Source organism: Plectropomus leopardus, chromosome 22 (genome assembly GCF_008729295.1).
Source record: "Plectropomus leopardus isolate mb chromosome 22, YSFRI_Pleo_2.0, whole genome shotgun sequence".
In the NCBI taxonomy this organism is placed as follows: domain Eukaryota; kingdom Metazoa; phylum Chordata; class Actinopteri; order Perciformes; family Serranidae; genus Plectropomus; species Plectropomus leopardus.
The window spans coordinates 161,424-186,423 of record NC_056484.1 but is presented as its reverse complement, the minus strand read 5'-3'; the positions used below and the strand labels follow the sequence as shown (position 1 = coordinate 186,423).

General features: G+C 41.3%; 2 protein-coding genes across 2 annotated transcripts in view; one reads left to right on the top strand and one right to left on the bottom strand.

The window, feature by feature from the left end:
- The window catches only part of LOC121961508 (potassium voltage-gated channel subfamily D member 2-like), a 54,114-nt gene extending 39,250 nt beyond the window's left edge, over window positions 1-14,864 (top strand). The window contains exons 2-5 of the mRNA XM_042511518.1: window positions 5,114-5,276; window positions 11,652-11,747; window positions 11,835-12,076; window positions 14,469-14,864. Coding sequence (XP_042367452.1) covers window positions 5,114-5,276; window positions 11,652-11,747; window positions 11,835-12,076; window positions 14,469-14,646 — 679 coding nt within the window. The 3' untranslated portion in view covers window positions 14,647-14,864. The remainder of the gene's footprint in view (window positions 1-5,113; window positions 5,277-11,651; window positions 11,748-11,834; window positions 12,077-14,468) is intronic.
- A 6,779-nt stretch (window positions 14,865-21,643) lies between these two features.
- Window positions 21,644-23,648, bottom strand: tspan12 (tetraspanin 12; the record flags this gene model as incomplete). Its single annotated transcript, XM_042511612.1, has 3 exons — window positions 21,644-22,734; window positions 23,279-23,422; window positions 23,502-23,648. Coding segments are annotated over 3 exons (606 nt in total), but the record flags the coding sequence as incomplete, so codon positions are not given.
- Window positions 23,649-25,000: the final 1,352 nt, after the last annotated feature.

Here is a 25,000-nt window from a genome sequence, read left to right as displayed (position 1 = left end):
TTTTGCTGCTCTGTCTGTACCCAGAGTACATTCTACTACTCTGTTTGTACCCAGAGTACATTCTACTGCTCTGTCTGTACCCAGAGTACATTCTACTGCTCTGTCTGTACCCAGAGTACGTTCCGCTGCTCTGTCTGTACCCAGAGCACCTTCTGCTGCTCCTTCATTGTCCAGAGTACATTCTGCTGCTCCACGTGTGTCCAGAGTACGCTAATGAACGCTCCAACTCCAACAATAGACAACCCAGACGTGGCGGCAGATGTTTTGATGGTGGTGGTTCGCCTCAGATAAATGAACGCGTGGGAGACCCTGCAGCGGCCGTTTGGTTCACATTCTGTGCACATTCTCATTGGCTGAATAATCCTGATGTCATTATTGGATAAAATAATCCTGATTGAGTTTTACCGTCACACTCTTTATTCTGCCTATGGAGCAGCAACATTAAACCCCGCCCACTGCATGACGCTGTTAAATCAATGAATTCGTGTGGCCGCCCCAACAGAGGATCCTGACGATCCTGACAATACTGCATCCATGTTAGTGTCACGGAACTTTAACACAACACGTGCCAACACCACGAGACATCTCGGCGTTCAGAGGTCGTTTCAGCTGATTCTCTGAGAGAGAGGAGCGCCTCCTGCCGGTTAAATTCAGCGCATCACTTCGCTTTGCTTTTTGGTTTGACAGTGTTTACGAAACGGATTACTCTCCTGAATACAGCCAGTTTTCTTGCATTAGTGAGATCCATAAACACACAGCTCTGAGCTCGTCGATGGGCCCCGAAAGTCATGAAGTGAGCCCAGAAATCACAGATCTGAGTGTAGCTGACACGTTGAGGTGTTTCTACGTCTGCTGGGAGCAGAAAGTGCTGACGGCTGCTTCAGTGTCATCACCGTCAATATATACTGACACTGACACACACCTCTGAGCTGCTGGTCGATACAGCATGTGTGTGCCTGTGAGTGTGTGTGTGTGTGTGTGTGTGTGTGTGTGTGTGTGTGTGTGCGATCAAGGTGATTCTGAGGAAAGTCGACGTCTCCTCTTTCTCTGCAGCAGTCATGTTCACAAAGAAACAAACAGGAGCTAACTCAATGAAAAACAGCGTCTGTAATATGTAGGCTTTACACAGATCATATCGGCTATATCAGATCGGCCGATATTTGGCATTTTTTGAAATGATCGGGATCGGGCGTCATGTCATAAATCACCGATCCGATCAATGACGTCATGGTCGTGTTGAAATTTTTTTAATCTGTCTCATTTACTCCAAACTAGTTTCACAGCATCGACATGTTTATTTGTTTGTATCCGAGAGCTAATGATTCATGATTAAAAAAACTTCATTTTCGTCTTCGTGCCTCTTCCTGTTTTGAGTACTGTCGCTATGTGAAGGACAATAAAGCTTCTTTGAATCTTCACGACAGCAACATCTTTGTTTGCGACACAAACAAAGATGTCGGAGGTGTGGAAGTTTTTCAAAGTGAGAGAAACAGACATAGCACAAGCTATCTGCAATATATGCAACGCTACAGTACCTCGCGGGGGAACATCGGCAAAAACTTTCAACACGACAAATTTAATCAGGCACTTGGAAAAGATACATCCGGAGGAGCATGTCGAGTTCAAGAAACGCAGCGCGGAGAAAGAAAGAAAAAGAAAAAGAAAGGCAAACTCCGAAACGGATGCGAAAGTGTGTAAGTGTTAATTTCATGGATGTATATGAATGTTTTGAGGCAGCCTTCTATTTGCACTAGAGTTACAGTCTGTGACTGTTAATTTCACTGATATGCTGCTGTGTGTTTGAGGCAGCATTACTGTCCTTAATTTGCAGTATTTACTTGTTACAGGAAAGTAATTAATTACAATAAAGTAATTTAATTACTATAAGTTGTGCTAATTATTTTTGTCTTGGGTTATATTTTTGATTGTCCAGACTGAACTTAATTGAACCTGTCAGTCCTTTAATGCCCTCCAGAGGTCATTGATGTTTAACCCTTGTATCTCAGTCAGACTGAGGCATGGCAAGATTGATACTCAGGAAATAATAAGTATATAAGTACATAAACAAGTAATTTAAATATTGCTCCTCACGTGATTGGATCGGTGATCGGTTATCGGTTTATTTAAACTCACTGATCGGTGATCGGCGATCGGCCCAAAAATTGTGATCGTGTAAAGCCTAGTAATGTGTGGAATGTTTAAAAATGACTGAAAATTGAATGTTACTTTAAAAAATCACCTAAATTATCCCCTTTATTAGCCATAAACTGTAAGAAAACATAAAAAAATTAAAGGTTAAAAACCAAATAAAACACCCCAAAAAATTACAGCAGAAAGGTCTGACTTCTTTATAAACCACCCAAAAAATGTAAGAAAAAACAGGCAAAAACTTTTGAAGAAACCAAAAACTAAAAAAAAATGTCCTTAAAACTTGCTGAAAAATTTAAAAGAATAAAATAAAACACATTTTTTTCAAAGAAAAGAAAGAAATGCCAAAATTTTTCTTTGAGAAATGCCCCAAAAAGATTTAAGCCACAATTTAAAAAATAATATCTTAATTTCTATTTTTAAAGGAAAAAAAAACAGAAATGCCAATTTTTTTTCAAGAAAAAACAAAAAGCCAAATTTGAGGTCCTGAAGGACGAGATCAGCCGGCATAAAACAGGGACGCTAAATGATCAAAGTGTGTCTCCACAGTGTCTCCTCAGTGTGTCTCCTCAGTGTCTCCTCAGTGTGTCCTTAGTGTGTCTCCTCAGTGTGTCTCCTCAGTGTGTCTCCTTAGTGTGTCTCCTCAGTGTGTCTCCTCAGTGTGTCTCCTCAGTGTGTCCTTAGTGTGTCTCCACAGTGTCTCCTCAGTGTGTCTCCTTAGTGTGTCTCCACAATGTCTCCTCAGTGTGTCTCCTTGGTGTGTCTCCTCAGTGTTTCCTCAGTGTGTCTCCACAGTGTCTCCTCAGTGTGTCTCCTCAGTGTGTCTCCTCAGTGTGTCCTTAGTGTGTCTCCTCAGTGTGTCTCCTCAGTGTGTCCTTAGTTTGTCTCCACAGTGTCTCCTCAGTGTGTCCTTAGTGTGTCTCCTCAGTGTGTCTCCTCAGTGTGTCTCCTTAGTGTGTCTCCTCAGTGTGTCTCCTCAGTGTGTCCTTAGTGTGTCTCCACAGTGTCTCCTCAGTGTGTCTCCTTAGTGTGTCTCCACAGTGTCTCCTCAGTGTGTCTCCTTAGTGTGTCTCCACAATGTCTCCTCAGTGTGTCTCCTTGGTGTGTCTCCTCAGTGTTTCCTCAGTGTGTCTCCACAGTGTGTCTCCTCAGTGTCCTCAGCATGTCTTAAGTGTGTCTACTCAGTGTCTCCTCAGTGTGTCCTCATTGTCTCCTCAGTGTGTCCTCAGTGATGTTAAACTTGGTGTCAGTGACGGATCACCTCGTCTCCTCCTTCAAACCTTCAAACAGTCTCAGCGTCTCCAAGGCAGCCAATCAGATACTGCGACCTTGTCTCAGACCGTGTGTGTGTGTGTGTCTGCTCCTCATTAAAACACACTCACACACACATGCTTGTGTTTATGTATTTCTGAGAAGCGTCTGATCGATGATCTCGACTGATGATGGCGCAGAGTGACAAGGTGTCAGAGTCCCCTACAGGACGCTCACTTTGTCTTCATGGAGCCCAAATCCAGAAAAGTTTGGACTCTGTGAGACGCAGAAATCAGATCAGACCTCGGATATCTGTAAATCCTGTCTGAGCCCAGACACGAAACATTTAATTCTCCGACTGATAAACTTTATTGTTTTCTGTCTGCAGCACGTTGTAATAAAGTTTTGGCGGTTTGTAAACAGGAAACCGTTTAACGTCCGTCAACACGCCGTCTCAGCGTCCACAACCTCAGAGGAGACTTCTGTTGTTTCTGTGCTCCTGCTTTTAAGTAATTCCAGCTTCTGTTGATATTTCTGCTTTATTTTTCTGCTGTTTTGACATTTGTTGTTTCTTATTTCTTTTTTATTTCTTTTATTTGTTTCCGTTTCTGGCCGAGCTGTAACTTATCTCCAGTTATGTTATCCGTGTGCTGTATAATGATTTATTTTATTCTGTTTTATTTTCACTTTTACTTCTACCTGAATTCTGGTCATGGAAACAGAGGAAAATCTCATTTTACTGGCCCCGTTAACCCTTTGAAACCTGGATGACATAAGTTTTCTTTTGCTGCATTCAGATGACTTTCATGAACTATTTAACACTTTGAAACCTGAGCAAATGGTTTGAATTTTGAACTTTGCAAAAATGTTACACAAATTGCAAGAAATTTATAAAAGGTGACAAGAATATGCTCTGAAAATTCTGACTTTTTTTTAAAGGGTGACTTAAAAAATAGTGGAAAATGTCCAAATTGTATTTATAATTATAATAACTATATTTTTAAATTATGTTACAGAAAAAAAAAGTACTTTTTAAAATCTTTTTGCTGCAGACTGATTATAAAGCACTTTCAGCTGCTTTTTATGAATGAAAGATGCTATACAAATATAAATATAAATATATACAACGTTTTTTTGTTGTTTTGTTTTAACTTTTACTATTATTACGGTCTAAGAATCAGTGGTGTGCAGCAGCTGGTTGTGCTGAGCGCTCAGCGTCAGCCACAGAAGAAGAAGAGGAGGAGGAGTGAGCAGCAGATCTCTGGCTCCTCCGTGTGGTTGCTGAGTGAACAGAAACGCTGCGTCAGCTTCATTTTCTGCTGATGCTCCGTAAAAACCGAATACTGGATTTAAACTGAGTTTCTGTGAGCAGCTGCAGACTGAGCTGTTGTTTTTCACAAAGACTCGGTGGTGTTATTGTGCAGATCTGTGCAGCCCGTCAGAGGTCAGCCTCAGGAGCAAAGACTCGCTGTCTGCATCAATATTTCAGCTCCGAATCAACTCTTTATTACAGTTTTGTTCTCGATTCCCTCAATAACACTCAATGCGTCTCTTCCCACAGTCACATTCATTCACCCAAAGCTCTGGAGTGCACACCACAGGGAAATTACAACAAGAAAACCACATAATCAAACCTGCAGTTTGTCTCTCTCCGTCTCACCTCAAGTCTGTCTGTCTCTCTGTCTCCATGTCTCCGTCTCCGTGTCTCTGTCAGGTACGGGGACATGGTGCCAAAGACCATCATGGGGAAGATCTTCGGCTCCATCTGCTCTCTGAGCGGCGTGCTGGTCATCGCGCTGCCCGTCCCCGTCATCGTCTCCAACTTCAGCCGCATCTACCACCAAAGCCAGAGAGCTGAGAAGAGACGAGCGCAGAAGGTGACCGACACACACACACAAACACACTCCGAACTCGACTCCAAACTACGCAAACACCGACTTGAAACCGCAAACACACACTGACTCGAAACCACAAACTGACTAGAAATCACAAACCCAAAGTTCTTCTGAAGCCAAAACTTTAAAGTTTGAATCATGAGTGAAACGCCAACGTGAGGGAGCGTCTCTTTAAATGTTTACAGCGTCCCTTTAAATGTTTACAGCGTCTCTTTAAATGTTTACAAGTTTACTGATGAACAGAATCAAACAGTGCAGACACAACTAGAAGAATCAGGTCATTTCTCGTGTCCCTGTTCTCCCAGGTGACCGGACAGGTTGAAACGATCCAGGTGGAAACAAACTGTGTTAAAGCTCAGTGTGTTACTGACACATTCATGAGACTGTTGTTGTTGTTGTTGTTGTTGTTGTTGTTTACAGCAGCACAGCTTTGTGATTTTTAGGGATTCAAAGGAAAGTGAAAGACGTGCGATCACAGCTGCTGAATTTAGCTCCCGTGTAATCCACAGGAGAGCAGAGAGGAAGGCAGACAGGAAACTGAGTCAGGGCTTCACTTCCTCCCAACATCAACACTGGAGCTGTGCGGTCGAGCAGGAGACCTTTTGTTTGTCCTCCAGGGAGACAAACACAAACAGCTCGCTGGAAACATACGCACAACAAGAGGCAGCTGGATCATTCAGTCAGTCTGCCTGTCTGCTGGAACCGTGCACAGCTCCACCGCAGTCTCCCAAAAACACACAACATGACCTTCACTTTAGATATACGCATCTCACATTAACATGACTCTATTTTATTGTGTAATTATGGAAACGGTATCTCAAGGTCCATGACATCTGGATTTCAGAATTACTAGGAAATTATTTATAAAATTCAAATAATCAAAAAGTAATTTTTTTCATGCACAAGTTTTTTTTATCTTGTTCAGACAAGTTTTCATCTTGTTTGTACAAATTAGTATCTCATCTTTTTTGCAGAAGTTGTTACTTATTTGCACAAGTTCACAAATAATTTGCAAATTACTGTGTTTTGGCAAGTTAGTATCCTGTTTGCATAAGTTATCTTGGTCATGAAAAACAACTTTTTGCAAAAATGATTTTCTCTGCACAAGTCTGTGACCTGTTCACACAGTTAGTCTCTAGCTTGCACTAGTTGTTACCTTGTTTGCACGTTTTCATCTCGTCTGCACAGTAGTGTCTTGTTTGCTATATTGGTCATGCAACATATACTGTTGCACAAATGATTTTGTTTATGATGATAAGTAATAATCCAGCTTATCATCTTATTTAAACAATTATTTGTTTAAGACGTCAGTACGTTCCGTATTTCCCATTAAATTATTAATTAATCTGAAATCTAAAATCAGCCCGTATCATCTACTGAGTAACAAAGTCAGACTTCACCAAAATATTTTAATTTTTAATTTTAAACGACTTTCATTATATGAAAATCACAAATATATCTTTCAAGAACACAAGAAAACAAATCTTGTAAATTACTAATAATTATTCCATAACCTCTCCAGCTTCCTGTGTCACTTTGAGCCGACAGATGTTTGTACACACTCTCTCTCACACACACACACACACACACACACACACACACGGTTGGACAGGCTAAATGGACGTCTGTAACATGTGTGTGTGTTCACAAACAGAAAACGAGGCTTGCTAGAATTCGCGTGGTGAAGAGCGGAGTGGCTAACGCTTATTTGCAGTACAAACAGAGCTGGCTGCTGATTGACCCAGACGAGGAGGTAACCACGGAAATGCAGTCGATGTCGGGTGGTGCTGGTGTTTTCTTTTCCTTTGATTTCTTCTTTTTTCATGTTTTCTTTCTCTTGTCGAGCTGCGACCGAACACGCTGCAGGCTGCTGCATGCAGGCTGTTAACTTTCATGTGTTTTCATTCAGATTCTCTCTCACCGTGTTTCCATTATCCATCTCTCTGTCCGTCCCTCTGCTTCAGCAGTAACATTTGTGAACTACAGTGGATTATGAAACCACTGGATATTTCTGTTTTACTTTTATCAGACAAATATTTTCAGTGCACATGAAAAAACAGTAAGTTAACCTCTGTTACAAATATCCAACTTGTTCTCATCCCAAGTTTTCACATATCGCCACTTTGCAGTAGACCTCTGCGTCTACATGTTACACTGTAGGTGTTCTTCTGCATCTGCACATTACGCTCTAGGTATCTTTCTATGTCTACATGTTACGCTCTAGGTATCCTGTGTCTGCATGTTACGCTCTAGGTATCCTTCTGCGTCTACACATTACACTCTAGCTTTGATTCTGCATCAACATGTTACCCTCTAGGTATCCAACTTCAGAATGAGAACAGGCTGAAATGTCTGACACCACTTTGGCGTGGCTTCAGGCTCTAATTACTACAGTACCCATGAGCTTCAGCGGCCGTCGCTGTGACAAAGACACCAGCCAGAACTGTGAGTCAGCAAAACTGATGGAGCGCTGACGGTGCGACTGGTTCCAGCTGTCAGTCATGATATTCAGCAAATGAATGGAGAGTTTTTCTGTATCTCTGAGCACCTGATGTAACTCAGGGCAGAGCTGCACTGCTCTGGCATCAGCTGTTGTTTTCCTGTATGGAGGGAATTGGCCAGCAGCACAACCCAGGGCCATTAATTTTCCTGTGGTTGCATGCAGCCGAAGCCTTCCTGATCAGCGGCTTTCTGTAGTGTTAGTGTAGTGTAAACCGAGATGCATAAATCACAGACCTTTGTAAGCTGTTTGTTCTGCCTGCTGGCCCAGAGACTCTCCTCTCCAGATAAACTACAGCAGCAGTTTGTTTTCTTCATGTTTTACTGACGGTGGGCTCCGGTGGTCAGTTATTACTGTTGTTTATCGGTAACAAAAGGGGTAAACAGTGTGACCTAAATCATGTTTACATGCACAAAATATTCCACTTTTCATTATTCTAACAGTATGTCTGCTAAGCTGTTTACATGTAGTCATGCATACAATTAACGTGCCCCAGCAGCAGCTGCTTACATGACCCCAGATTTTGTCATTTTCAGAATAATAGTGGAATTTTAATGTGCATGTAAAAAACTAAACAGACCTTCAAAATCTTGTAGTGGATAAAAGGTTTGCCAGTCTCGGAGTATGTGAGTAGAAGGATTTTAGAGTGCAAAAAGCTGAGCTGGAGAGTGGATGTTCCCACCGCTTCGCTCTGTTTACATGCTCTGGGCAGTCTACAAAGTTTTACAAACCAAGTCAACCAAACTTTAGTGGAAACAATAAATGGTAAGTGTTAAGAAAGAAAGATAGGGTAGCAGCCCTGCTTACTTCACTACTTTCAGCTGCAGCTCTGAATACCGGTGAGATCGGCTAAAATACTCCTGACCATACTAGACCACATCACTTCCTCTGCTGTCGTCCAGTGGTTTAACCACTTTGGCTGACAGCGCTCTCTTGTTATGGCTGCAAGCTGAACTATAGCTGCTCAGTTTTTGTCAGGTTTGAGAACACATCATATGACTCACATGGATCGGTGATATTAATCAGTTTTGGAAGGCACTAATAATGTTAAGTCAGCCTGTTGAAAGGGATGTCAGATAAGAAACGTCTTACCTGGGTTGCCTTTCAAAGGCAATCTATAGACCGTGTCAGGGTTTTTTTGTGTTTCTAGGAAACGTTGTTCCACTAAGACTTGTGTTTCAGGCACTACTGCACATAAACAGCATATGAATGGCTGAACTTCAGTGCTCCTGAACACAATTACACCTTGTGGGAAATACCTTTTTTAGGACATTGCTGCTGAATGGGAGGTTGATCCCTTAAAAGAGGTACAACTTGATGTCAGCAATAAAAGTCTTCTGTTTCACTAAAGAAAAGAGCCAGCGCAAAGTATGGATTGCAGCAGTAAAATAAAAGAACTGCACAGTGTATAGGAAACTCCAGGGTCTGTAGTGTTCATTTCATTACCGGTAAGATTCACAATTTTGGGGATAATTAAAATTGACAAGACAGACACACAGCACACACAATCACAAAAGCTCCTCTCTCCCTCTGACAACTGTTGGCTAGTGAGAGTACCTTGAGCAAACTAGCCTTGTGATTCTCACCAATAAAGAATTGAGCGCTACAAACCCTTGAGTTTCCAGACGGTGTCCAGTTCCTTCATTTGACTACTGCAAACACACTTTGTGCTGGTTCATTTCTTTAGGGAGGTAGTAGACTTTTATATCTGACAGCAAGTACCTTGTCAAAAAAGCAAGCTACCATTGAGCAGCTACATCCTAAAACGAATTTCACGACTGTGTTTGGTTATTCTTGTTTCAGCCTGATGGAGTCAGTGAACTCTGACGTTACTTTAAAACAGAAATGTTACCGTTGAACTGTCTGTCTGTGGCTGCATCACTTTATCCCCGTTTCTTAATTTCCATTCCTTCTCTTTATCTTCTCATTATTTTCTCTCCCATGGAGGGCAGAACCATCGTATCCACCCTACCATGCATTACTCCGTTACACTAACTCACCTGTGCATGACCTGGTCCTCAGGTGTGGGCTGCCTCGCCAACAGGAAACCAACAGCATCGTCCTCTGTGTTTTGTTTGGACTCGTGCATTTTGATTGGCCCTCCCATGTGACTCGGCTGCTGACAGATTGGCCTGCGCTGCTCATGACATAATCACTTGGAGTCTTGGGTTCCATGGCCGTGCAGAGGAATGAGATCCGGCTGAGCTGCATGTCAACAGGACAGCCCCGCCACAGTGCAGAGGGGCGGAGTCAATGTGACGCAGAGGTGATGGTGGATGACCGTGGGGCTCTCCAAACTCTGACCTTTTTAGGAAGTCTGACATTTAAACATCTTGTTTGATATCTCACTATGAGTCAGATGACAGAGATCATACATAGAAAAGAGATCTGGAACATACTGTATTCAGACTGAGCCAGTGCTAAAGTGGGCTAGCAGTTGTGGCTCACTCCTGATGACCCTTGGTTTTTAAGCCAGGAGGCGGTGAGTCGAGTCCCAAAGAGTGAGATGCATCACCTTCCCAGGAAGAAGATTCATTACATGTCTTTGGGGTCACCAGGGAGGTTTGTGACTTTCCTTAGTGGTCCTTGAATGTGTCACTTCTTTTAGGGGTCCCCAAATGGGAGGTTTGTCACTGTTTGTTGTGTCCCAGGCAGGTCTTCCGCGAGAGTCCGTAGAATGGTTGTAAGGAGTGAGGTTCATGACTACCTTTAGATTCTCTGAGGTTGTTAACTTCCTTTACAGCCCCTAAGGGGGTGCATAGGATTAAAGTTATGACTTCCTTCAATGTCCCCAAGAAGGTCCCATGTAATGAGGTGCATCACCTCCTTTAGGGACCCAACAAGTGAAGAGCTTGGCCTCTATTACGGTGTCAAGGATTCAGGCGCATCACTTTTTTTAGTGTCCCTTCGAGGAAGGTCCTTAGGATTAAAGTCACTTCTTTTAGGGTCCCAGGGTGGAGGGTATGTCCCTTTTTGTTATGTCCCAGGCAGGAAGTCCACAACTTTTTAAATGTTCCTCAGAATGGTCGTCCAGAGTGAGGTTCATGCATATTATTTACCTTCCCATTAAGGCCCCTAGGAGGACTCTTAGGATTAAAGCTTACCTTCTTTAAGCTCCCAACAAAGGCCCCGGGACTGAGGTGTGACACTTTCCCCACAAGTGAAGAGCTTGGCCTCTACTAGGATACCTAGGATTCAGGAATATCACTTCCTTTGGAGGAAGGTGCCCTGCTTGTTTAGGGATTCTCAGCAGTAAGGCTTGGGACTTTCTATGGGGTCTCTATAAAGTAATGTTCATAAATAATGTTAGATTGCCTAGGATTGGCCCTCAGACATGACTCTAAAGGTACTTCATCCAGGGCTAGTTTTCTGATTCTGCAGACGACAGGTTAAAAGGATACTTCCCCAAATGTCTGGCAGTACCTGAGATCTTGCCCCTTGACCCCAGAGGTTTCAGTCCCTCAGTCTGTCCACCTGCGTCACATTCAGTCTGATCCCCTGAGCATCACAAGTACGGTGGTTCTCTTGGATCAAATGAGGCTTCAGTCAAAACAAACACAAACACCTTAAGAGAGGCAGCGATAAAGCTGCTAAGTGGCTGCTGTCTGTTTGAACCAGTGAGTGATCCGTCACTTTCTAACTTATTATGAACCAGGAGGTGTTTGTGTGTAAAAACCTGGACAGGTGAAGCGTTCTTACAGCAGAGTGTCAGAAGAAGGTGGTGAGAACGTCAGCCCTGTCCTTGTGTGTGTCGTGGTGGTACTGCCAATCTATGTGCTGTCATTCTGGTGGGGGTGGAGGCATGTCCAAAGTCAGGCTCACTCTGTGGTCATGTGATTTGTGTTTGTTTCCTGAAGGCATCCAAAGAAGCAGGACAGGCGCTGGTGTGTAAGGCCAATCCTAACTTCGACCTGCATCATAATCACCTTCTGCACTGTTTGGAGAAGACCACGGTGAGAACAGAAAGCACTAAGACACAAGCATACTGTACTTTGTCCCCTATGTCCTCTAACACATGTTCCTGACACTTTGTGCCTCAGAACCATGAGTTTGTGGATGAGAAGACGTACGAGGCGGGCTTCAGGGAGATAACTCTGGTGAAGCAGGTGTCTCACTCTTCCTCCATCTCCTCCTCTTCCTCACCCCACGGCTTCACCTCCTGCTGCTCCCGCAAGAAGAGGAAGACCTTCAACGTCCCCAACTCCAACATGTCTGTGGGTCTTCATGGCAGCATCCAGGAGCTGAGCACCATCCAGATCAGGGAGAGACCACTCGCCAACAGGTAGGGAACAGAAACATCATGTTTTTGTACCGCAAGTGTGTCAATAATAGGAGATATTATGAAATAACATATTTACAGTTGGGAGGTCTTCTGTGGGTTTGTGAAGACGCTGCAATGTAATTAAAGGCATTGAACAGGAGGTTGCATAGGTCGTGAAGGGGCTATTAGATATTTGAATTATCCTTAAGTAAGTTCCATTGTTGCTTGAGGGGGTTCAGGGGTCTGTGAGAGGTTACAAAGGCACCTAATGAGGTTCTTACAAGGTTACAAGGTTTTTGAAAAAGCAATAGTTGGTCAAATGGGTGCATAAGGAGGTTCCAGTGTTTCCTGTGCATAGATTTAGAGGCCATTTTTAAGGCTGTCAAGTTCTTGAAAAGGTTTTAGAAGTCCTGAAGTGGTTTTTAGAGAGTTTTAAGGACATTTCATGTCATTGAGAAGTATGCAGAAGTCCTTCAGGAGGTGTTAGAAGTAATTGAGGAGGCATTAATGATCAATTAAGAAGTCACAGCGATCCTTTAAGAGTTTCTGTACATCTGTGAGGATGTTTCAGAGCTCTCATGAAGGTCCCTGAACTCTTGAAGGGGTCCCACGGGTCATTAGAATTGCTTCAAAGTTTATTGAAGAGGAGTTACATGTTGTTTGAGAGGCATAGGTGATTCCTAAGGAGGTTCCATTTAGCCAAAAGGAGGTTTTAGAGGTCCTTGAAAATATTCCAAATGTCCCATGAGGTACAGGAGGTAGCTGAGAAGGTTGCAATGATACATAAGTAGTTTCCAGGGTTCTTAAACAGGTCCCAGGTATCCCTGACCAGGTAACAAAGGTCTTTGATGGTTAAACTGTTAAACTGAACTAAGATTTAGGTGATCACACATGATTTAACACCAGATAACCAAACAGAGAGCAGGGAATTTCTGTGCTGTGTTATAAGGGAAATTAAATGGCATGATATTTTCTTCCAAAAGATTAGTTTCCAGTGCTCTGTGGCTTCAGCTGAATGTAATGTGTAAGACAAAGAGAACTGAGGAGGAGGCATTCTGCTATAACCTGACATAACTTATAAATAGAGGAAATAAAGTTATAAACAGTTACAGTAGAGCCACACACTCACAGACATACTGTATATAAACACATGGCACCCGAGATCATGTGACAGCGTCTTCCCACGTAGAGTCAGTGAGCAGGAATCCAGAATATGTCCAGCTGTGGGAGGCTGTGGGAGGTCTGGGAACTTTCTCCTAAACGTGGACAGCTGGTAAACCGACTCGCCAGGTCCTCCTGTTTTAGCCTCACAGTATCAGTGACCATCAGTGCTGAAGCTCCTCTGTGCCCCCCCCCTTATCACAATCCCCTACAACATAACACTTTTTGACAAATATTAATATTAGATTGGCTGTGTGCCAATATAATTAAAAGTAATTGGGAGCACTTCAAAACATGATAAACAAATATATACTATAACAACAAACAAAACATACAAATCATCTTAGTATTCATAATCAAAAATCTATTTTCAGCTCTTAAGATCTTATCTTTATCATGGAGCCTTTAATCAGCATTTTTTGTCATAGTTTTCATTGATAAAATTAACACCATCTACACCAAACACTCATCTGTTCTTCTGTACTCCTCGCCTAACTTTTATCCAAGTGAATCGCAGATAAGCAGGAATCTAATCTACAGAGGTTCATCTTGACGCACAGATCATGTTTTACAAATTTGGTTTTGTCCAGATTTAGTTCATGTCCATTCATGTTGATAATACACCAGCCTTTACCTAAAATTGACTCGTGGCCTGGTCTGTTGATGTCTTCTTTACGGAATGAAAAGCCGTTATCTCATATGAGCATTATCCACAGATCGTCAGTACTGAAAATACTCCGTCTGGTTTAGGTGAGCGGTAGGCAAGCGGTAGGCACCTGGATAGAGCGTGCAGGAGGCCGGACATGATAACATGACATAAACAAGAGAGTCTCTTGCTGTTCCTTTAATTTGTCTGATTATATCGGCTTTGGTCCTCAATGACAAAAGTTCAGTCTCATCTCTCCAGTTAGACATTCTCGTAACCGTCTTCCTTTCTAATAAACTAAAATATAATCATCAACACGCCCACTCGCTCGTGGTGAATTCTCTGGATATGTACCTGCTCTATTTGCATATGAGGTCTGTTGAGTTTTCACCGGAGAGCTGGCAGGGTAACGTCTGTTAACCTCATATACGGATCCTCCTAGTGATGTTCTAGATCATTTCAGGTTTCAGTCCTTTACCCCAACAACTGCTTCACTTATCTAATCCTGTTCTTTAAGGCCTTTGCATTTTGTAAATTTAGTCTTAGCAGTTTTTTATTACCATATGTTAAGTGTTGACCAGTCCTTTGTCTCCTCGCTTTCCGTAGTCGATCCAGTCTGAACGCCAAATTTGAGGAGACTGTTCCTCTGAACTGTGACCAGTCATACATCACCGCCGCAGTCATCAGCACGCCCTCACCGCCCAGCACCACACCCGAAGGCAACGACTCATCCAGCTCCATCGACTATTCCCAGACCAACATCGTCCGGGTGTCCGCGCTCTAGATAATACCGTCCCCCTCCAACATGGAAACACAATCAGCCAGCAGGAGGATGACGGGGGTCAGGCATCAGGGGTCGGGAGTCGACGGCCCCGCACCACTACAGATTCAGAGGGCGGGGGTTTGGATCAAGTGTCCACGATGGAAGTCGGGTTAGCTTGATTATTTCAAACCTCTCATGGAGGATTTCTATATGCACCAAAACTCAGCTAACCCACCTTGGAGCGCATTTCTGTTGTTTTGTCTTGTAGGAAGGATTTCTATTCCAGCAGTCAAACACCGGAGGAGAGAAAACGGTAGCACTTCGGCTGAAGACTGATCTTTATCTGAGAGAAATTTAAATCGTCTCTACAGCTATTTTTCCAATCCTGTATTTCTTTAATTTTAATGTCTTAAAACACGAAGAGAGCCGATTTCTTGATTTTGAACGCAGTTCAAAGGAAAAAGGCAGATATTTTGGGAACTACACTGTAAACCATTTTACCAGAGTTACATGACAAAATATCCTCGCTTAACACAAAGAATGAAATTAGAGGGAGACTGCTAGCCTAGCTCCATAGTTAAAGAAAAAAATTTGACATCCGTGTGATTTACACGTTGTAACTCGTTAGCAAACAAGCTAGTCATCTTTCGATTCAGGAGTCAGGTTTGTTTAGTTGACTGGACGTAACTGTTGATACCTAGAAGCTAACTGGGAGCTAGCTGGTCCTTAAGGGTAACTTGAGTCATATGGCTTGGTCTTTCTAAATACCCAACATACATGGACATTTTCTAGAAGTTACTGTTATCACCTCTGCTAAGCCATCAGTCAAAAACACACAATTATGTAATTTCATAAAGAAACCTTGTTGTTTACTGATTTTGAGTTAAGATAGTGGTTTTTGTGCGCTCGTTTTAGAATTGTTGAAGGTTTTTTTATTCTGTTTAAACTAGCTGTCACTTAGCTAGGCTAGCAATTTGCCTATCTGTCTCAGGTACGCCTTGATTCAGAATAGACTGTATGGATGATGTTTTTCAGTAGTCTGACCCTGAAGCTAACGTCGCCCTGGTTCCCTCGTCAAAAAGCCTCTGGGATTTTTCCATTGGATTTTGGATCAATTGCAGAAAATAAACTCTGTGGTCAACAAACATTTTGTTCAGCGGGATAATCTTCATTAATTAACCCCACTTTTAGGATTTTTGAAGCCCAAATACTATCAGCAGAGTTAGGGTATAAACAAACCACACTTTGGTCACATGATTTAACGTCTCCACCACAACGGGGCTGGTAAGTCATGTTTGCCGTGATGATGTTCTGTAGTCATATTTAGACACTTGTTAACAACCACCTTTTTTAACACGTAAAACCTTCAGAGTTCACAGTTTAATATTAACTGACTTATTATATGTCAGAAAACAAAACGTGAATGTCTGCAGCTTGTGTCAACCACAGAACTTTTATCCAGCCCCTTCTCACCACCAACTCCTCAAATACTACAATACGCACTGGGCAGCAGCTATATCTGATGCCACCGGCCACAACCAAAATTGTCAAATAATGCCACTTCAAACAGCGGATGTTCCCCCCCACTGAAATCAATCGAGCGCTATGAAAATTCATTATGGGAATAATACTGAAAATTAGCATTCTGTTTGTGGTTGCATTTTCATAAGGTGCAAAAAGAAAAGTGAAAAAATGGTACAGCGGGTGTCAAGAGTTCGGAAGGTGAAGATAGTAGATTTTCTGTACTCTTAAAGTCAGCATGATTATTGCCAAATATCTAGCGAGTTTGTATTTTTAACATTAATCCTGTAATGATTTTTTTTGAAAGCCCTAGATAAATTATATGTTTGAGTTTCATGAGAGTGTTATTTAAAACCAACACCATCCCCAACCACAGCACTCTGGCTGGGTCACATAGTGTTTACTATGCAAACCTTCAGGGGAAACGTTTCTGCAACACTATAAGCAAGACTACCACAGACAACACCGAGGCCATGTGGTTGGTATTTTATAGAAAAATAAACACAAATGTATTTAATATTCAAAAGTTATTTGTTTTTAAGCCAACAAAAGCCAAAGACATGATTTTAAAATGAATTTAAATGGCAAACTTATAGATAAAATCTGCAATTTTAAACAATGTTTAAGAGAGGTTTTAATGGGGGACCTGGATTATATTTTATGTTTTATTATTATTTTATTTGACTTCATTTTATTTAGTTTAGTGTTTTTTAGTTTTATTTAGTTTATTTATATTATTTATCAGGATTTTACAATATATATATATATATATACACACATATATTTGAAATATCTTTTATTCATGTGTTTATATTTCATTTTTTAGTTTGACCTCACAAATATTGTAAATGCTTAAATATGTAGCACGAGTTCTGGATCGGGGCGAGGTAAAATGGCTAACACGTGTTCTTCCCAGAATGACGAGCTTTTCCTTTAATTGATTTAGTGGAGGACATTTTGAATTTTCAGCTCTGAAGAAAAAGAAGGGACGAGTAGGAAAAACCCTTTGAGCATGTTTAGTATCTGTGTGTGTGTTTGAGTGCATGGATCGGTGTGTTCACGTGTGCATGCAGATCTGACTGAATGCGTGCGCGACCCGGCGAGCGGTCCGAGTCCTGACTCTGTATTCAGTTTTTTTACCGGATCTATCAGTCGGAGCTCACTGCCTTTGTCTCGGCTGTCCAGAAACATGAACTGAACCGCCATCCTGGAAAACATTGATGTCAGTTTCTGATAAAAAGAAAGAAAATGTTTTTGTCTTTGCACCGCAGCGTTTATCTTTGTGGTCTTGCTTGCAGATTTTGTTAACGCACATGTTGCCTAATGTTATTTTTCTTTTCTTAATGTGACCAGGGTTAAGCACTGTGTCGTCAGCCAGATATTTCTTCATCGTGAAAGAACTGATTTCAGGGAGATTCAAGGATGTTTTGGGAAGATTTACCGACATCGTACTGTTTATCTAATATATCTGGATTACTATTACTGCAAAAATAACCCCCTGAAATATTAAATGTCCAAAAGTTCCTACATACAATTTTACCCATAAAATCAAATTGGATGTAGCCTGCGCTGTTGGCAGCTTCTTAGTTTTCTCTCTTTTTTTTCTTTTTTTTTTTTTTTTTTAGAGTATCAGCTTTTATTTTGTACAGAAACTTCCACGCCAGGAAAAAAAACCCACCAACAACAACAAAACTTATCAGTGTCAGGTAATAACGTGAAAAGTTTGTCACGTTACAATGAGATATTTTCAGGTGAAAAAGGAGCATTTATTGTTAAAAAAATGTTCTTGCTAAAACAGTATAGTATTTTATTACCAGATAAATAGTATAATGCCATGACAAGATTTTTGTTTGTTTGTTTTTTTACGAAAAGTTTCTTGTTATAACATTAAAATATATTGTTATATCCCGAAAATTTTCACGTTATTACCTGATAGCCTGTTGATCAGGTGTTTTTTGAGGGTTTTTTCCGGGCTCATCAGCTTAACACTTTAGCAGTTTTGTGAGTTAGACCAAACTACAAAACGAACAGTTGGCTGTTTGACAGAGATATGAAACGCTCTTTTGTTTTAGTATTTTAAAGGCAGTAAGGACTGCTCACTTTTGCTAACAGAAAAATGATTTTGCATTAGCTGCCTAGGCATGTAATTTTAGAAAGATGTAATTAGAAAGAAGTACTTATCCTATTGAGTGACAGAGAAAGAAGCAAATAGTAAACAATTCTTGAAAGCACATTATGTAAGTATTTTTATCAGGATCTTTGTATATTGAGCTGAGCAGCATCTTGTCCTGTGAATTTATAGGCTAACGTAGCATTAGTTCAGCAGCTAAAGGAGACTAAAGGAGACGCAGTCAGACGTTACTTACCAGCAGTTTGTCATTATGACCACAACTACACAGCAGTCATCACTAAATAATGTTACACTTAAAATGCAAAGAGCAAAATAGTGAGAAAATAAGTATCGCAGTAATGTAGCTGCCTTTGCTAAATGTGAGCTAAACTAAATGCATCTTATTGATTCTGATGGAAAGTTTCAACATGTAGGAAATACTCTTTTAGTTATTAGATGAATATCAATGTTGATGTGGTTTTGTTAAGGCCTCGTTCAACTGGAGCTCATCAGCTTGTGTGTTCGACATGGAAAATTCAAAATCGTGAACTCGAAGCTCTCAGAATTTATATTTACGAGGTCATAAATACCACAATAGCAGAAGCTTTCGTACAGACTTTTTTCATGAACGCGGTCAACAAAACCCCATTTGAACGTAGCATGAGTCGAGAGCTGAGGTGTGGTTAGCTTAGCTTAGCTTAGCTTAGCTTAGCTTCGCTTAGTAAGACAAACTTGCTTGATAAAAAAAGCAGTTTGTGTAAGTTTTGAGCTTTACACAGAGCTAGCTAGCCAGCGGTTCCCTCCTGCTTCCAGTCTATGCTATGCTAGTATTAAAAAGTCAACTGTCAGAAACAAAGCGAACATGAGTATTTCCCTAAATGTTTTTTAGCTATTCAGAATCATTAAGCTAACATTTCTCCTCCTGTAGCTAACGAGACAACACCAAAGTCTGTTCATATTTTGGTGGATATTTTAGATGCAGTCTTCTACTGTAGCTGGCATTCCCAAATATATGTGTTTTTTAAATTATTATTATTCCTTTCTGGTGCACACACAGTACTTAGACTAAACGTTGACAAGATTTTAAAAAATGATGTGCACAAGTTAACTTCTGGTCCAATTTTAAAAAAATACTACATTTCAGGACTTAAGACTCTGTATGTTTTCGACTGTTTGTGATTTGTAGGTCAAAAGCCATGGAGACAAACGGGAAAACACGGAGCACTTTTTAGGTATGAAAATGGTCAAATTTAAAGATTTCTCCTCTTTCAGAAATGTCTACCTGTACTGGTGAGACGGGTGTTTCACCAGTGCTGAACGGACAACTCCATTTTTTTGATATGATGGCGGTTCTCCTTTTCTTAAAATACTGTGACTTTCTTCTTTTCATTTCCTGAGTGGATAAAATGGATTTATCGACGTGGATTCACTTTGTGGACGTTTCTACTCCACAGCTGGATTTAAAGTTTGAGCACATCGGAGCGTTGAAGCCTCAAACATTCGTGGGCGGCTGAAATATGTTCAGCACAAAGATTTGACTGATATCTCTCAGAGGTGGAATTTTTTCCCGATCTGGATTAAAAGCAGATTATTTTCTGTGTTGCTCATTTTTCGCGATGACAAAGTTTCGGAGTGAAAATGCAAATGGCCGACCCTGCGAGCAGCCTGTTAATGAATCCCCCCCCCATCATCCATCACTGCTTGACTATAATGTGACATATGCAACTTCTTTTGGTTGATTCTCTGTCTCTGGTTTTTTAAGGATACATTGATTTTCAGGACATGGGGGTTAATGAGAAAAAACATATTTTTGAGGATCATACTGTTAATTTTTGGTTGTAAAAGAAAGAAATAAGGATTATTCTTATTACTACTGTTGCTAGTGCCCATGTGCTGTAATTGTTCTTTATGGTGTAGTAAATCATCTTATTTTTTCAATAATTTCCATAAGAAGTCGTAGTGTCTTACGTTAACACTCCACGTGATATTTTTCGAAAGCGTTCCAGAAACGACTTGCATGCGTTGGGATCAGTTGTTGCGTTGGAGGGAGGAAGTGATTCAAGGATTTACTTGTAAATTGTGGAAATTCTGAGGGCGGTTATGGTAATTAATTACTTTTGTTACAGCTTGTGTTATATTGATCAAAAACATGAATTATTGAGGATGATATTGAAAAGAGAAGTTTCCATGGTTTTAGTCTGGTGCAGTGTCTGAGTAGAATAAAACATTGTCCTTTGAAAACACTCACACAGGCCTGGGTGTCTCTTTTAATACCAAGCAGATGGTTTAAATCCACCAAATATTTATTGTTTCTTTTTTGTTATTTCATGTCAACGCTGTATTCCATTTTTTTGGTTTGTTTTGTCTTTCATCCGGTAGTCTTAACAAAAGATGCAATTCATTCAGCCAACAGTTTTGCTAATATCTGCATATAAGTATGAACACTGTATAATTAGTGCGGCCGCTAGGGGTTGCTGCCTAACAGTAAAGATGATTATGGATTGTGTGTGCTTTACGTTGGCGTCCTGCACCACCCTGTTGGGGTTTATTTCACAATAATGACCAGCTCACTGTGCATTATCTCACTTATGACACGGCTATCTAAATCAATCATTTGATTCAAAATCTCAAAATATTGATTTAAATATCATTCTGTTGCTCCGTCCAATGGTCTTCAAGACTGTTATTCATTGCTGCGGCTTGTATTTAGAAAGACCTCAGATTATTTAACCAATCAGAATGCAGTATCCCCTAAAGTGATTAGTTACGATAAGATATGATGTGTAAAAATAGAGGAGTGTGTAAAGTGAGACACTCTGCTCATTTGTCTGGGTCAAATCAGCACATTAACTGTGACAGATGCATGGTCTCCATAACGAACTATTAATACTCTGTACAGTACTGCAGAGGTAGAATTTCATACGTGTTGGAGTCAGGAGCTTTTCACATCAACCAGCTGACACCCGGAGGACCGCCGCTGTGCTGTGTTCAGGGACAGCTGCAGGGACTGCAGGAATGTGTTGTAGGTGAGATGCTCGCCGTTTCAAACGCTAAATCGAATGTTTTCACTACAGCTGATCTGAGCAGTTTGGATGGAAACAGCAGTCAATGTGATTTTACATCTCTTCCACCTCTGCAGAGCTTTTACAGCAGACAATAATAACGACAAATACATTTTGTGGTAAACTTAATGCTGAGCAGGTTACCTTTTCTATTAACATAAAGAGGAAATGCAGCATGTTATCTGGCAAGTTGCAAAAATGTTGATACTGAATGCATCATGTTCTGTGAAGATTTCAGTCCTTTTCCACCAAAATCCCCAATCTGAAAGTCACTTAAGTCTACAAATAAAGTGCTTTTGTGCCTGAACCAAACATCCACAGTTTCTTCGACAGACAAATCCAGCTTTAATGTTCAGGTTTTTTTGCAGTGAGAAAATGATCAAACGCTCCAATAACTGTGAGACAAATATCATTAAATATTCAACACCATGCACATATTCTCAGTATGACACTCTGATAAACATGTTGCTTATCTTCCAGTGGGTCCTGACACTCCTCAACGACTGACAGCAACGACTCGCTTCTGTAAAGTTCAGACAGTTCTTCAAGCAGTCGATGTCGAGACGTCTTTTTAGTGGTGAGAATCCCGAAGAGAAGATGTCCTTCTTTTCTTAGACAGTGGTTGTTTCCATCAGTGCTTCAGTTCATGTTCTCATCCAGTGAAAAACCACAAAGTACCAAAAAATCAACCAGAATCCATCGAATTCCCTAAAAGAACCTCCACTGGTTCAAAGTTCATCAAAAGTCTTTTCTTTTTGTTTCCCCTCATCATCACTTCCAATCTGCAGTGAAGTCAATATGTTGGTAGTTTTATTCATCATTTCTATCAGTAAAAATAATTTTACTCATTGAGTTAATATCTGAGATCACAGTGACGTCACTGAGTAAAGAAACACGACGGATCAGACCATCATATCTCCGGATCAGACCATCAGATCTCCGGATCAGACCATCATATCTCCGGATCAGATCAGCGCATTGTCAGATCTCAGATCTGAACCTGATCAGTTTACAGTCTGTTACTGACAGAAATGATGAATTAAACAGCTTTAATAAGACTTTCGTGTCCTTCGGTTGTGTTCTGCGGTTTGACTCCGTCTGCTACGACAGCCGCTCCATCTCAAACTGGAGTTCACCGGGTTTGTTGGCGTTGCTGGTGATCACGGTGCAGCTCTTGTTCGTGCGGTTGCAGCCTGACTGCGAGTTCTCGGCTGTGAGCGGGGTGGAGTCGTCCGGCATCGGTGCCGCCGTGGCGTCCAGCTCTGGAGACTTTTGCCCATAGTAAAGCGCCCAGAGCAGCGTGAGGGTGAGCGCCATGGCCAGGATCTGAGCCACGCCGATGGACACGCCCAGGAAGCGCAGCGCCTGCAGCTGCTTCGTCCCTCGAATGAAACTGTAGATCTTTGGACCACAGCCCTGAAACAACATGAGAAAACACTGTCAGCCGTCACAAAACACTAACTGCTGCCTCCTGTCCCTCACTTTTCGCCTGATTTATGTACATTCAACTGTGCCACTCTCTGAATAAGTGACACTCGACAGAATGCACAGTTTTTCAACAGAAGAAAGCGGACACACCCAACTGGATTTGCTTCGGGGCCACTTTTGCAAATTGGCAGGAGGACAAAACATATAACAGAAAGAAATTGCTAATATGCCTTCTTTAAAAAATGGCCAAAAAATAAGTTTTTTGAGGAAAACAAAAGACAGATTTTTTTGTCCCCTGACCCTCTGAGCGGAGGATAAGATCAGCCGCCATATAACGGGGACGATCAATGATTGTTATTGACATGTGATGTCATTGTTATTGTTTAATAACAGCTGCTGATACGTATGTTACATGTCACACAAGAGGCCCGCTCTGTTGTGTTAAACCTCCTCAGTTTCTGTGATGCTGGCATGCTGTCTAAAATCACACATTGAAAACACATGATGCCAATCGGAGGCGACGGTGGCTCACCTCCTGATGCAGGTCACTGAGGTCGTGGTAGTGGGCATGGCGAGCACATCCTGGATACTGATTGGAGCAGCAGGAGTCAGGAGGCCACTCCATCTCCGTCATCTCTAGCCAATCAGTGAAGTAGATCACCCCGCAGCATTTAAACTGTCCACAGGTAAACACACCTGTTAGCACACACATCACATGACCAACACAGTCTGTTTGTGTGTGTGTGACTTCTGACCTCTGTCTGGAAGCTGTTCCAGGTGTGTGTGAGCCACTGGTAACGCTGCAGGCCGAAGTTCGACATTCGAGACTTCAGGCTGATCATATCAGAGCGCTGCACCGACGGCTGGACACACACACACACACACACACACACACACACACACACACACACACACGGCTGTTGTTGTTTATTACAGCTGGAGGAGATTTTCTCCAGACACTGAGTCAATGACTCACCCTCCGTGTGTGTGTGTGTGTGTGTGTGTGTGTGTGTGTGAGTGAGTGAGTGAGTGAGTGACGTACACACACACAGTCATTAGAATTCATTCAGTTTTCGTGTTTTCATGTTTTCAAGCTCCTGGACCCAAACTAAACTTTTTTTTCACAGTTTATGGTCTCTGAGGTCGTGACCCCCCGCCTCCCGTCAGCCAGGTGTGTCTGCTCTCTGCTGATAACACTCTATTCACACTGACTACAATACCCACAACCCCCTGAGGCAGGTGAGGCGTGCAGTGATGGAGCAGAGGAGAGATAATGAAGTAGGCCTGCAGGTAAAAACACATAAACACACACAGCTGCTGAGATCTGATTAACACACCATCTGATACTGACGCCGCTCCTCCTCTTTCTTCTTCTCTTCATTGGTTTTATTTTTCATCCTTTTTTTGTCTACTTTTTTCTGTTTTTAAATTCGTAGTATTGCTACTTTTCAATTTTTTCTTTCTTTTTGTATTTATTTTTTGTTTTTATTTTTACGCTTCTTTTTATTATTTTCTTTATTTTTCTTTTCTGTATTTAACTTCCTTTTTATTTTTTCTTCCTTTGTCTTTGTCTTTGTCTTTGTCTTTTTTCTTTTGTTTGTTCTCTTGTTGTGTTATATAATGTCTTTGTTGACTGAATTATTTCGCTCCACGTGCTTGTGTTCTTGTCGTACATTAGTTGTGTATTTGTCATGTATTAGCTGTGTTAACTGTGGTGTTTTTGTGTGGTGTGGTGAAACAGGATCTGATCTGAGAGCAGCAGCGAGCCGCTCATGTTTGACATTTCGGGTTATTCATAGCAGAGCGATGTGTCGGAAACTGAATCCATCTGCAGCTGCTCACTACCTCCGCTCTGATTGGTCCGCTTCACTCGGCCAGGGGCGGGGCAAATACTCAGCCAATATTCTCATTAGTAAAAAATACAGCTGAGTAATAAGGCCAAAAATGTGAGATCAAAATAATGTGATTCTATTATGAAAATTAGTTACATTATTGTTATTATTATTTATCTTTTGTTGGCTTTTTTTCTGTAAAATGCTAATTTTGGCATTTTTGTTGGTTTCCCTTGTTTTTTGGCATTTTTGTTTGTTTTTTCCTTGTTTTTGTTTGTTGTTTTCAGGTTGAGGGGGGTCCGTTTGAATAAGCCTCTGCCTTCATGACCTCTCCTGATACAGATTTTGCTTTTTTTTTATGTAGTTTTTAAATTGTATGCTGAAATATATTTGGGTTTTTAATAAATCATGTGATGTTTGTG